This window comes from Lithobates pipiens, unplaced genomic scaffold (assembly GCF_037356315.1).
Source record: "Lithobates pipiens isolate NorthernLeopardFrog02 unplaced genomic scaffold, aLitPip1_a1.2 Scaffold_16, whole genome shotgun sequence".
Classification (NCBI taxonomy): Eukaryota; Metazoa; Chordata; class Amphibia; order Anura; family Ranidae; genus Lithobates; species Lithobates pipiens.
In genome coordinates this window covers 233,824,602-233,839,185 of record NW_027507748.1, presented here as the reverse complement: position 1 = coordinate 233,839,185, position 14,584 = coordinate 233,824,602, and the positions used below count along the sequence as shown (strand labels likewise).

General features: G+C 39.1%; 1 protein-coding gene across 2 annotated transcripts in view; it reads right to left on the bottom strand.

The window, feature by feature from the left end:
- Positions 1-14,584, bottom strand: part of PLXNA2 (plexin A2) — a 469,574-nt gene that overhangs the window by 153,368 nt on the left and 301,622 nt on the right. For both annotated transcript variants that reach the window (XR_013274456.1, XM_077481163.1), the window contains exons 10-11: positions 11,263-11,463; positions 1,563-1,659 (exon numbers count right to left, since the gene is read on the bottom strand). Coding sequence is in view for 1 of the 2 variants with exons in the window: in XM_077481163.1 (XP_077337289.1) it covers positions 1,563-1,659; positions 11,263-11,463 (298 nt within the window). In the remaining variant the exon portion in view is untranslated. The remainder of the gene's footprint in view (positions 1-1,562; positions 1,660-11,262; positions 11,464-14,584) is intronic.

The window sequence follows — 14,584 nt, the reverse complement described above, 5'->3', positions numbered from 1 at the left end:
AAAATAAAAGTAAAATAAAATGGAGATTTTGTACTGTCATTTGTCACCATTGTCACCATTCCACGAGCGTGCACAATTTTAAAGCATGACATGTTGTTAGGTATCTATTTACTCGGCATAACATCATCTTTAACATTATACAAACACATAAGGCTAACTGTACTGTTTTGTTTTATTCATTAAGGTTCTAAGTAATTTTCTAGCACAAAATACAGATTTTTACTTGTAAACAACAAATGTCAGAAAAAGGCCTGTTCGTTAAAGAGGTTGTAAACCTCAGAAAAAAAATGAAAAAAAAATAAACCTTGCAAGACAAAGGCATAATGAGCCAGTGTTTCTTCAGGATTTGTGGGCTCTGGTGCTGTAATTGGCTGGAGAAGATGTCACTCCTGCGCATGCGCGTGGAAGCCGCTGTTAACGGCACAGGCTCAGAAGGAACGGCACCTGTGGTGATATCACTGCCAGCATGCAATGTAAATATCTCCAAAACTGTACAGGTTTAGGAGATATTTTCACTACCTATAGGTAAGCCTTATTATATAGGAATCCAGGCAGTTATATAGGTAAGCCTTTTTTTTTTTTTTAATACGAACTTTTATTGAGACAGAAAGAAAGAATAGGCACATACAGTAAGCGACTGATTGCTCCAGAACATGAGCATCACAGCACAATAAACAGAGCGACAACAGTACATTGATTGCATTAATGGAGTAACAAGCTTCCTAGTGCATAACAGAAGATTGTCTGAAAAGTACCTGCAACCCAACCCATTAGTCATCGTTCGTGGGGGTATGGAAAGCAAGGAAACAGTCAGGGTAAGAGCATCCCCCACTGTACCAAGTACTGGAGTAGCAACTGTAACGCTAAATAAGTATCCGAGTATGGATATGCCATTGAAAACCTAAGAAAGACAAGAAAAATAGCAAAAAACCTAAACTAAACTGTAAAATCATAATAATTGCTCCAGAAGGTACGGGGCTAAAAAATCATTGAACCGAGTCGGTACCCCTATTTGGGGTGAGCAGACTCCCAGACTGTCCCAGCCTACAGGTCTACGGCCTCAGGGAGTCCAAGACTTCCACTTAAGATCGTATACCTGCATGGTGTCCATGATCGTATGAGAAATCCTCTCCATTATAGGTAAGCCTTTTTATAGGCTTTCCTATATAGGTAAATGTAAGCAGAATGAGTTCACTTCCTCTTTAAGTGGTTAAAATAAACATGGTTTAAGGCGTTGAAGCATTTTCTACATAAAAGACAACGATCGTCTATAGAGAGTGCTTAAAAAAATGGATGCTTATTCTGGGCATTGACTCAGAATGCATTGTACCAATTAATAGAGGTAGCTAGGCAATTAGCCCTTTTAGAAGGTAAGCAATATAAGCCCTTTTATTTCTCTCAGAACTTTTTTTACTCGAAAACTAGTATTATTCATATGGTTAACAGCATAATGTATCTATGGGTAACATGTTTACCTAGTTTATTTGGTAGTACATTGGATTTTCTATGTTATTTAAAATCAGCGTGACATGAGCATATTTGCTTTTCGTTTTCTTTTTTACCTTTGATATCATGTGGATTGTCAATGATGAAATTTCCATTCCAGACGACCGAGAAAACTACAGGCAGGTCACTTATATCCATTCCCTCATAAAAATACTGAAAACAAAGTGAACACAAAGTTAGAACCGCTGTAAGTGAAATATATGAGCAGAATTAAAAGCTAACTGATACTACAGTGAACTAAACTTTCAGCCTGACTACCTAGAGATAGAAGCTGTGACATTCATAAGAAAATATATATAGCTTGCCCAGATCCAGTTATGCAAAGTTTGGATCTATGCCAAATCTCGGGTCTACACTACACGGGTTTGCTATATACGATTACCTCTCAACAACGTTACAGGTACAACTGTCTGCAAACTTAAAGTGGAACTTCACCCAAAAGGGGAATCTCTGCTTGTCGGCCTCCCCCTTTAGGTTTTTTTTTTTTTCAGAGTGGGGAGCAGGTACCAGGTTTTGACAGGTACCCGCTCTCACTTCTGGTCAGATCGCCATCCCAATCAGTGTGGACGTTCATCCTTCACACCCTTCTGGGACACGTCACAGGTCCCAGAAACTGTGGGAACATTCATAATGCACAGCTTGCACATGCGCAGTGGGAAGCTGTGAGGCCGCACACATTTACATTCTGTGACACATTTTCTAGGCCCTGTCACACATTTCACAAAGCCTGTCTTTTGAACTACAGAGGTGCTGAGAGGAGGAGTTTTAAGAGGCAGTACAGGAATCACTTCCTGCAGGCAGCAGAGCAATATAGGATATGCAAATCTAAAGAATATGAAAGGAATGATCAGAGGATAAAGTGAAACGTATTTATGGAATCCAGGTAGTTGTGATAAGTGTTGGCCGGCAGATTGGCAGCACTCACAAAATAAATAGAGATTTTTTGTTTTTTTTTTAAAAAAAAGCTTATATTGGATTGTCAAAAATAACTATAATTTGTACTGCTATTACAATGCTGATGTTATAAAATAAAAGTATAGGCTATGACTATAGATCTCATTTAAAGTAATAACCAAAACACTCCTCTACGCTTTCTCACAGAAAATGTAATTGCAGAGAGGGGTAGGGGGTGTATCTGACCAAGCCTGTGTAAATTACAAAGACTACTGGGGTCTTTTCTGGTGCCTATTACACTGTGCAAACATATTTAGACACCCCGGCAGGAACAGTAGAGGTAAAACCATAAAAATGAAGGTTACAATATCTATCTGGCTGCATATCTATTTCTGTGACTTCAATTGGGTATCAAATGCCAGCAAATAAAAAACTGAAATTAAAAAAGACCTTCCTCATAAAATCATATAACGCTGCTTAATGGTTTTTCATAGTGAGGTATTGGCATCTCCTAAAATTAAGTGATGATGCATTCTAGAGGATCTGTCTGACAGACTAAAGCTCCATACCCCCTATCAGATTTTCTGCTTATTTTTGTCTTCAGATTTACCAAAACCATGTAGTGTAAGGGACTGCCTGATTGCATACACATTGAAACTCCTAAGGTTTGACCTCATATTATATGGCTTTGGAAAATCTGAAGGAAAAAATGAGCAGAAAATCTGATAGTGTGTATGGGGCTTTACAGCCTCTTCAAACTTGCTCACACACTAAGCCAGAGAACTTTAGTTTGCAGGCAGCAGTCGTTTTGGGCTGCAGTTAAAGCGTCATTAACCACTACAATACAGGGCACTTTCACCCCCTTCCTTCCCAGCCCAATTTTCAGCTTTCAGCGCTCTAGCGCTTTCAGTGACAATTGCGCGGTCATGCTACACTGTACCCAAATGAAATTGTTATCATTTTGTTCGCACAAATAGAGCTTTATTTTGGTGTTATTTATTCACGACTCCGTTTTTTTTTTTTTGCGATATAAGCGCAAAAATAGCGGAAATTTGGAAAAAAAACAATATTTTCTTTTTTCTATTTGAAAAGAAATCCAATAAAATCAAATTTTGTCATAAATTTAAGCCAAAATGTATTCTGCTACATGTTTTTGGTAAAAAAAATTCAGTTAAGTGTATAATAATTGGTTTGTGTGATCACGGACATATGTACGCAAATGATCATGTACATATGTGTGCAGGTGATCACGTACATATGTGTGCAGATAATCATTGGGACATGTGATTTTAGTGGGACATATGTGGGGGACATGTTTTTATTATTAGGGACATGTGCTTTTATTATTTGGGGACATGTATGTTTTGGGGACATGTGTGTTTTGGGGACATATGTGGGGACTGTGTTTGTACTGTGTGGTGTGTTGTGTGTTTACACTACACTGATGATCAGTGAGTAAAAAGCTGTAAAAAGCAGCCCATACTCACTGATCATCAGCCGGCTGCAGCGTTCTGCTCTCCTCTCCTCAGCGGTGACTTCCGTGTGAGGAGAGGAGAGCCGATTGCCTAGCAACCGGCTGTTTGTTTACATCACATGACGGCCGTGATTGGACACGGCCGTCATGTGATCAGGAGGGCCAATCACAGAGCCCTCCTGCCGATCTGAGATGTGCCGTGTCCGGGTGACACGAGCACATCGGGATCGCGCCGCTGCGCGGGCGCGCGCAATCCCGCTACTCCTGAATGACGTTCCTGAACGTCTTATCAGGAGTAGACGGCTCCCACCCGGCCGTATATATGCATCGGCCGGGTGGGAAGTGGTTAAACCCAGACTAAAACTTTCATTATATGCTATTTAACAGAGTGTTCATATTCATGAAAACCCCAAAACTGTTTGTTTTGTGTAGAGTGACATATTCCTCGTTCATCCTGCCAGGTTGAGATTGTGTAGACCAACTTCTATCCTCTACTGAGCATGCTCACTTTCAGTTCCCTTCTAAGCCCTTAATTTCCTTATATATCTTATCTATGCAGCCCTCATGACTATAGATTTACACATGGGGGTGTATACAAAGTGGTAAATAACAATCCCCACTCTTCCCCCTCCTCCCTGTCCTCCTATTTCTAAACACTATGCGGGTAGGATATAGTATGCTGATCACATTCACTAAGAAACTCACATATGTTGATTTTATTATAAATCAGTATTAAATATATCAAATATATCTGCTAATACCTGTAAAGCCAAAAAAGGAGCGTTGGATGCAGATTCTGCCTGAACAAAGTGAAAGCTAGCGTCAATCATCTCTGACTCCACCTACACCATAACAATGCATACAAAATACACATTTGATGTCCAATGAAAATGTAATTTAAATTGCTCTTCTGAAAACCGTTTTTTTATTCATGTGACTGGCACAGCACCAATCAGGGTTGTGCAGACATAGACTTATACTGTAGAGAGCATACATCAGCAGAGTAATACACCCACCTCCCCCAAAGATCTTTGTATGCAGATGCCAAAGAACAGGGGAAGATCATGTGACCACAGAACAGCGCTGAAGGAAAGTGATACTGTGCCATATCAAGTGCCATGATATATATGATTTAAGTTAGTTACAGCAATGAACACTTCTCTGGTTAGAATAACTTTAACTATATGTCTCAGCGGGTAGTATGATGTGTGTTTTACTGTGTCACTCAGCTCCCAAGTCATTCATGCCATACTTAGAAGACTATCCAGTGCGATATTATGCAAATGTATTGCATAATATCGAACAGCTCTGGAACACAGAGAAGAACCACGTTCTTCTGTGAATATGACACTTAAAAAACTATTGTTTTCTGTATGTCATTGCAGTTACCTGTGTTTATCAATGAAGAAATATGCAGGTAACAATGGCACATAGTGTGAATGGGCCCTTAGATTAGTGGCATAAGAAAGGCAGGGCATTCTTCTGTCACTCTGTCTAGAAATTCAAATCAATGAGAACATAACTAAACAATGTATGCTTGGTCTGGGTCAGTCTAATGTATACTGGTGTACAGGTACCTATTTGCTCAGGACTACTATTCTTTAACCTATGAATATTGGGGTATTCTGATGTGACTTCTCTCTACATATACCACTGCCCACATAAAGATCTTTGCATAGATAGACAGGGTATTTAAAGCGTAACTTTTGTTTCTCCTCTGGTCTGACCTATGTACATTGAAATGTTTTTTAACAAACATTGTTTCCTACCTTTTGTTATTCTGAAGAAATCACTGTTTGTTCCTCTGTCCCCCTGTGCTAGGTGAATCTAATGGGAGTGGGTTCATTCAATTATTAACCCGCTGCTGCAGCTGCAGGGCTCTAATGAGGAAAGCTGCTGGATCTGCATCCCTTTACACATGATTTCCCTTTGGGAGTATCTCACCAAAAAAGGCATTTTTGTTGCAGGGGAGACTTCTGGGAAAATCAGTTAGCCAATCACACAAACAGGAAATAATGTTTCGAGGGGGGGGGGGGGGTGTTCTGTACATATTCTGTGTACAGAATACCTCCAGGTAGCCATATTGAATTGCATGTACAGAAAATGACAGCGGCTACAGATTGAGAAGAAAAAAGGTAATTTTTACTAAAATTCAATTACAGTATGACTTGTGTTGCAATTGTATATTCTATATTATTATTTTTTTTTTTTTTTATACGCCATTTTTAGTTCCCATGAAAGTGGAATTACCCTTTAAAAGTATTTTGTACTGTATCAGATATGCCTCAATATTGAACTACCCCACTGCTATTATTACAAAGAATTACCGCTCTAAGGTAATGACTTCTCCCAAAACAGCTGTCTCCACAATCCCACAGGGTGCTGGCTCTGTTTGCAACAGGAACTGAAGTAGAAAAGATGTAGCTGGATAGCCGCACTCCAAATTATTCAACTTTATTTAAAAAATGTAATTAAAATCATAGCATCAAGGCTGGTAAACAGACTAACTGCACAGCCGCTGTGCAGTTAGTCTGTTTACCAGCCTAGATGCTATGATTTTGATTACATTTTTCAAATAGAGTTGAATAATTCGGTGTGCGGCTATCCAGCTACATCTTTTCTACCCCACTACTATTATTGTTACTATGGATCAACAAACTGGCATTAGTATTTCTAAAAATATAAAAAAATACTAATATGTTTTTTTTTTTTTTTATTACTTAATTCTTGTGTCTCGTATCATTTCTAGGTAGGTGTGTATGATCTGGTTTTGAGAAATCACAGTGAGTTATTGGTTAAGAGTCCTCATTTTTCTCAAGTACCCCTATTTTTTTTCAGTGAGATCTCAATGAAATGCCAGAGTAAATATCAGGAATAGATAGTGGAATATACAAATGCTTTGGATGGTAAAAACTCTCATAACTGCTTTGCAAGTCAGAGGGAGGAATCCGCGAAAGCTGTGAGATCCCAGGAGACTGACAGTGCCAGAAGTGTCTTTTTCCCAGCAAACTTTTGAAGCAGCTTCTCCGCAATGAGCACTGAGTGGGTGACAGAAAAGGTAAGTATGTACACCCTTCTTCACAGGTATGTGCTTTTATTAAAATGTTTTTAACCACTTCCAGAACAGCCGCCGCAGTTTTACTGTGGCAGGTTGGCTCCCCTGCGCAAAACCATGTAACTATATGTTGGCTTGCGCGCGCGGGGGTGCCGATGCTCGTGGCCGATGGTTGCGATGACTGATGGCCATGGACTTTCGTGAGCAGGAGACACAGAACAGGGACGAGTGTGTAAACACACACTTCCCTGTTCTGTTCTGACAAGGGTGACAGATCATGTGTTTCTATTAGCTAGTAACCACGATCCGTCACTTCCTCTAGTTAGTCCCTCCCCCTTCAGTTAGAATCTCCTACCGGGGAACACAGTTAACCCCTTCACTGCCCCCTAGTGTTAACCCCTGCCACTGCCAGTGACATTTTTACAGTAATCAATGCATTTTTAATCGCAATGATCGCTGTATTGATTTCAATGGTTCCAAAAATGTGTCAAAATTGTCCGATGTGTCTGCCATAATGTCGCAGTCATGATAAAAGTCACAGACCACTGCCATTACTAGTAAAAAAAAAAAAAATTATAATAAAAATGTTATAAATCTATCCCCTATATTGTAGACGCTATAACTTTTGCGCAAAACAATCAATCTACGCTTATTACGATTTTTTTTAATCAAAAATATGTAGAAGAATACATATCGGCCTAAATTGAGGATGAAGAAAATGTTTTATATATTTTTTGGGGATATTTATTATAGCAAAAAGTAAAAAATAATGTGTTTTTTTTTCAAAATTGTCGCTCTATTTTTGTTCATAGCGCAAAAAATAAAAACTGTAGGGGTAATCAAATAACACCAAAAGAAAGCTCTATGTGTGGGAAAAAAGGACGTCAATTTTGTTTGGGTACAACATCACACGACCCCGCAATTGTCAGTTAAGGCGACACAGCGCCGAATTGCAAAAAGTGCTCTGGTCAGGAAGGAGGTACATTTTTCTGGGGCTGAAGTGGTAATGTTACAGCATTTCTTAAAATGACATGATGTATAGGAAATACATTTAAAAATGTAACTCTTGCTTGAGCATAATAATATTTAAAACACATCCATCATTTCTGGACCTTTATATGTTCCCAACTACCTAATAATATAGCATTAAAGAGGAACTGCAGTCTGCTCACATAATTTGTAATAAAAACATCTTTGCCATTCTGAAGCTTCCCTCCAACCACTCTGCATATTGTTTTATATATACTGTGATTCTGTACTTTCTAAATATGCTGCAGAAATCCCCCTCCACTGAGTCTGGCTGCAATCATTTTAACTGTGGGCAGCTGAACCTGCTGACTGGTTCACTTCCTGGATTTACACAGAGGCACACCTCCAGCTCTCATTGGCCCTCTTATGACTCATCCCCCCTCCCTTCCTGGCAAACTCTCAAGAGAGTGAGAGAGAGCTGTGTATGATGTCATAAGCTTAGGCTTTTTACCAGACAAGAAACATGAAGTGGGCTGTATGAGGTATTTACTAGCAGAAAAAAAATGTTTTACTATCCAACATTAAAACAACAAGGGCAGAAGATTGAATAGATGGAAAGTTTTAAAAAAAAACACTGAAGTTCCGCTTTAATTATATTATAATTGTACTTTTTAAAGCTGTTATAATAGAAAATAAACACTGATGTTATGGCTGTTATTAGCAGCAGGCAAATCTTGCTAATGTTAACAAGGGCAATGGGGAGTGTATAGATGATCTTAAAATGTCCTATCGTTGTACTGTACTAAATTATTATATTAGTCTAGAACTATTTTAAGAACACCTGCATGTTTCTATGTGTTTTCATATGTACCTTTCAGCTAGTTAGATTTAGCATTGGATGGCAAACCCCAGACAAAATGGTGTTTTTCATACAGAGTTTTATCTCAAAAGGAAAGCCTGCTAGGCTGTGCATGAGCTATTTGTATTGACTTAAAAAATAAAAAAAATCTATTATATCAATCCACAGCCATGTAGTGATTAAATATATCATATTGTACTTTGATCAAAAGTATAAAACTCTTGCCACCTCTATAAACATAGTGGTTTGTATAATGATACACGATATTCATTCACATATTCATACATCTACACTTCATACATTGAAAATACTTCCTGCAGCTGTTTGTTCAGTGAAAGTGTTTATTTACTCTTTTTTGCGGTTTGCTTCTGTCTCCTGCAGACCATATGCTGCACTGCCAGGAGCAAGTGCATTAAGAATTCTGCTGAAATGAGCGGGGACTCACAAGGATAGATAAAGACTCCCCCCCTCTGTTCTATCAGCCTGCTGTGAATTAGCATTTGGTTGCAACCCCTTTGTCGGGTTGTTGTCTTTTTCCTCAAAGTGACCACCCCCCCCAGGCTGCAGCACGGAAACACCAGAAAAACTTTTCTTCCAAAACATATTTATAATTTACGGTGCTTAAGGTTAGAAACGCAACAGCAGTTTAATTTTATTGCAAACTAGGTAGATTAGAGCTGCTTTCTTTGGAAGGGCTTAGGCCTCATGCACACTGGTTTATCGTAAAATGTGTCTCCTGACAAGGGAAAGTCAGCGCTACAAAATCACCTTCTTCTTTTATAAGCACTGCGCTATTGAACTAAATATAAATATACATGCTGCTACTTAAAATGCAAATAATAAAATAAAGGGTGAAAAACAATGTAGTGTCAATCTAAACAATAACAGTAGCGCAAAAGAACAATAAAAATGATTCAAAAAGTGTCCATAATAAAATAAAAAATAATTGTCCATCATAAATTAATTAATTAAAATATCACAATTGAATCTTTTTTTTTATATTTTAATTAATTCATTTATGATGGACGATTATTATTGATTTTATTATGGTCACTTTTTGAATTATTTTTATTGTTCTTTTGCGCTACTGTGATTGTTTAGATTGACACTACATTGTTTTTCACCCTTTATTTTAAAAACTCACCTTAGCTGCATTTTTTCAAACCAGTTTAGCAGAGTTTAGCAATGTTTGGTGTTTGGGCATTTATTTCATTGGCCAGAATTCTTATTTATTCTGGCTATTGAAATGATTGTGCTAAAGTGCTAAACACATCTAGCGTTTAGCAGCGTCAAGTGTTTTTTCTGTCAAAACTCTGCAGCTCCTCGTTGCACTGGCAGTGTTTTTTTTTCCTGCCTTTAAACTCTCTTGCCACTAAACACTGCTAAAAGCCTGTGTGTGCATGGACACATAGTCTAACATGGAGAGGAGTTTAAAGGCTGAAAAAAAAAAATAACAGACGCCCCTATTAGCAGCTGTAAAAATGTCCAGTGCGCATGAGGTCTTAAAGTGGAGGTCCACCCAAAAACGGAACTTCCACTTTTTGGAATCCTTCCTCCCTCCGGTGTCACATTTGGCACCTTTCAGGGGGAGGAGGGAGCAGATACTGATCTAATACAGGTATTTGCTCCCACTTCCTGGCATAAATCACCTCGGCTATCTCTATGACCTATGCCACTTCTGGCATTTACTCTGTCCTCCCCAGCCGTCTTCTGGAAGACAGAAGACAGCGGGGACCAGTGAGGATGTGCAGTGCGACTCACGCATACGCAGTAGGGACCCAGGAAGTGAAGCCGCGGATGGTGGTGGCAGCAGCTGAGAGCCGATGGACAGATCGGCTTCAGCTGCCGACATCGTGTGCTCCCTGGACAGGTAATTGTCCATATATTAAAAGCCAGCAGCTGTAGTATTTGTAGCTGCTGGCTTTAAATTTTTTTTATTCCGGTGGACCTCCGCTTTAAGTGGCTTGTAAAGACAGAAGGTTTTTTTTATCTTAAAGCATTCTATGCAGCAGCCCCTCCTAATACTTACCTGAGCACTATCTCGATCCAGGGATGTTGCATGAGAGTCTTGGCTGTCCTGGACTCATCCGCCTCATTGGCTGAGGCAACAGCGGACTCCAGTGGCTCCTGCTGTTGTCAATCAAAGCCAGTGAGCCAATGAGGAGAGAGAAGAGGCGGGGTGGGGCTGAGCCACAGTTCCATGTCTGAATGAACAAACAGACCAGCGGCTCGGCTTGGGTGCCCCCATACCAAGCTGCATGCTATGGGGGCACTCGGCAAGAGGGAGGGGCCAGGAGCGCTGACGAGGGACCAAACAAGAGGAAGATCTGGGCTGCTCTGTGCAAAAACAATGTACAGAACAGGTAAGTATAACATGTTTGTTATTTTTAAACAAAAAAAAACTAGACTTTAATATCACTTGAATTTTTGTCAGGATTTACAAATAACCAAATTATTACCATGTTGCAGCCAACTGTAGCCGACATCCTCCATAAAAATACTCACCGAACTATTCTGGCACTGGACACTGGAGCTGTTGAAGCGCAAAGCAGGCATTCTGTGCATAACACCCTGTATGTTTAGAACACACTCATAACCCCTCTGGCCTGATTGTGGCTGGGGCAGGTTTCTGGCCTTAAGCGTGATTGGCTTCACTTCCCCAACTGGGATCAAGATCTCTTCAGTGGGTACAAGCTGTGGGCAGTCCTGGAAGAAAAATGCACTGGATCAGAAAATAAGAGATTTCTTTTTTTAAAGTTAAAAACATTACCTTGCACAGTAAAAGAGGCACACAATGTAATTTTCCATCTAGGGTTCTCACACAAGCATACTGCTGCATAAGAGACAGCTCCATTGCCAATCTGTGTAGAAACAGTCATATGTTCTCACCTGCAAAGTAAGCAGCTACCCAACTGCTGCTGTTGTACAAGTTTTCTTTGTGGACTAAGGACAATATTAAATCAGCAATTCAGTAGCGTTAGTGTACCAGCAATATTTTTGTTAAGTTGCTGAGTAACTGACTTTATATCAAATATTGGAGCTGAATAAAGAACTAGCAGATTCAGTAACTAATCATGTTATCCAGTTTATATACTGATGATCATCTCACGCCAGTGATTTATAGCTATATATGTTATACCTATATTGTTTTTTTTTCACATTCAAGACTTCTTTTCTGGTGATATGGTGATTTTCAGCACAATCTATTGACATTATGGGTGAGATTTACTAAAATTGCTGCACATGGAATCTGGGGCAGCTGTGCATAGTAACCAATCAGCTTCTAGGCTTTATTGTCAAAGCTTAATTAAACAAGCTGAAGTTAGAAGCTGATTGGTTACTATGCACAGTGGAACCAGATTCTGTGTGCACCAGTTTTAGTAGACCCCCCCATTATGTTAAAAAAAATGACTTTTTTACCTAAATTAATGAACTAAAGAAATACAAACTGAATATATATATATATATACAAAAAAAAGTTTTAATAAAATTATAAATCTGACGATTATATGCAGATCAATGCATCTCCAAATCACTCCATCTGTTTTTGACATCATAGTTACATGGTTGGTAAGGTTGAAAAATTACACAATTCCATCAAGTCCAACCTGTGTGTATGTGCTTTTATGTCAATATTACATTGTATATCCCTGTATGTTTTGGTCGTCTAGGTGCTTATCTAATAGTTTTTTTTAAATTATTGATGCTCCCTGCTGAAGCCACTGCTTGAGGAAGAGAATTCTACAGTCTCAATTCTCTTATCGCAAATAACCCTTTGTGCAGTTTCCGGATAAATCACTTTTTCTATAATTTTAGTGAATGGCCACGAGTCTTATTAAATGCCCTTTCACACAAAAGTTTTATCCTTATTGTGGGGTCACCAGTACAGTATTTGTACATTGAAATCATATTCCCTCTCAAGTGTCCCTTCTTCAGAGAGAATAAGTTCAGTGCTTGTAGTATTTCCTCATAACTAAGATCCTCCAGTCCCTTTATTAGCTTTGTTGCCCTTCTTTGTACTCGCTCCATTTCCAGCACATCCTTTCTGAGGACTGGTGCCCAGAACTGGACACCATACTCTAAGTGAGGCCGGACCAGAGTCTTGTAGAGCGGGAGAATTATTGTTTTATCTCTGGAGTAAATTCCCTTTTTAATGCATGCCAATATTCTGTTTGCTTTGCTTGCAGCAGATTGACATTGCATGCCGTTGCTGAGCCTGTCATCTACTAGGACCCCCAGGTAATTTTCCATCCTAGATCCCCCAGAAGCCCTCCCCAGCGAGTAGATTGCATTCATGTTTTTGCCACCTAAATGCATTATTTTACATTTTTCTACATTAAACCTCATTTGTCATGTAGTTGCCCACCCTGTTAATTTGTTCTTATCTTCTAGCAAGGTTTCCACATCCTACGGAGAAGTTATTGCCCTGCTTAGCTTAGTATTGTCCATAAATACTGAGATTGAGCTGTTTACCCCATCCTCCAGATCATTTATGTATACATTAACCTCCCTGGCGGTATGATTCAGTCTGGAATTAGGTGCTGAAAGCGGTACAATTATTTTGCATGGAAATCTGGCTTTTATTTTGTAGTCCTGTAATTCTTAGGAATAACGCTCTTAAATCTCTTCAAACCAGAGTCTAGCAGACATCCCGGGTATGATAAAGTTTATAATATAATAAAGAATAATAAAAATTATTCAATAATGTAATCAAATCCTAAAACACTGAACAAGGTACACTTTTTGGTTGCTATGGACAATCTCCAAATTCCAGGCAGAAAAAACTGTATTTATAATATAAAAGTGCATTTTTGAATACAGTACTGTAATCTGTAAGATTACAGTGCTGTGTGTGTTTTGTGTCTTTTAACTTTTTTGAATTCACCACCGTTCTCTGCTCCCGTGCACCGTAACGTTGCAGAGAACGGAGCTCGGCGACATTCGGCACTGTGAATCGAGCGGAGGACAGCTCGATCACACAGTGCGGGGGACATCGCTGGATCCAGGGGACAAGGTAAGTAAGTCTCACTGCGTCCTTCCCTGCATCCAGCGATGCGATCCCGAGTCTGGCTCGGGGTTACCGTTCCTGCTAGAAAATTCCCAACCCGAGCCAGACTCGGGATTACGGCTAGGGAGGTTAAACAGGTCTCAAGACAGACCCCACTTTCCAAAATGGACCATTCCGAGTACTCCCCATTTATCACTACACTCTGAACTCGCCCCTGTAGCCAGTTTTCAATCCAGGTACTCACCACTCAGTGTATAGTGCTGCCTGCTGTAATTATACATGTGTGTAATTTTGACAGATAGGAATTGCAGGCAAAAGTGTCATGGAGAGTGACAAGAGGTGTTATGTATGCCCTGTGTACCTTGGCAATATATTTTTGGGTGTACAGTATGTATGCCCAAGATACATACAAGACTGGTTAAAATAAAACATTGCTCTATCTCAATAGACACACTTATACAAAGTTAAAAATGGTAGAAAATCTGCTTTTTTGGAATTGACATATTATTCTATTATTTCGAGTTTATAAATTGATAAGCTTTACCTTTCTCATAGGAAGTACAAACTAATTTATATATTTTAGCTATCAAACAGACAAATTACAGATTGATAAAAAAATATGGGTTAGCATTAGAATACACAACCAAAAGTTATAAGAAACGTGGGCAAAAATATGTAAATGGTGTCAGTAAGAACCAAGTAAACTGCAGGTGTAATTTTGTATGGTGCATGTGAGACCAGAAATCATAAATATTTTTTGTTAGAAAGTGAAATACTCAATTTCTTGCAGTCCATGAGTTGGTTGATTTTTCACTCATT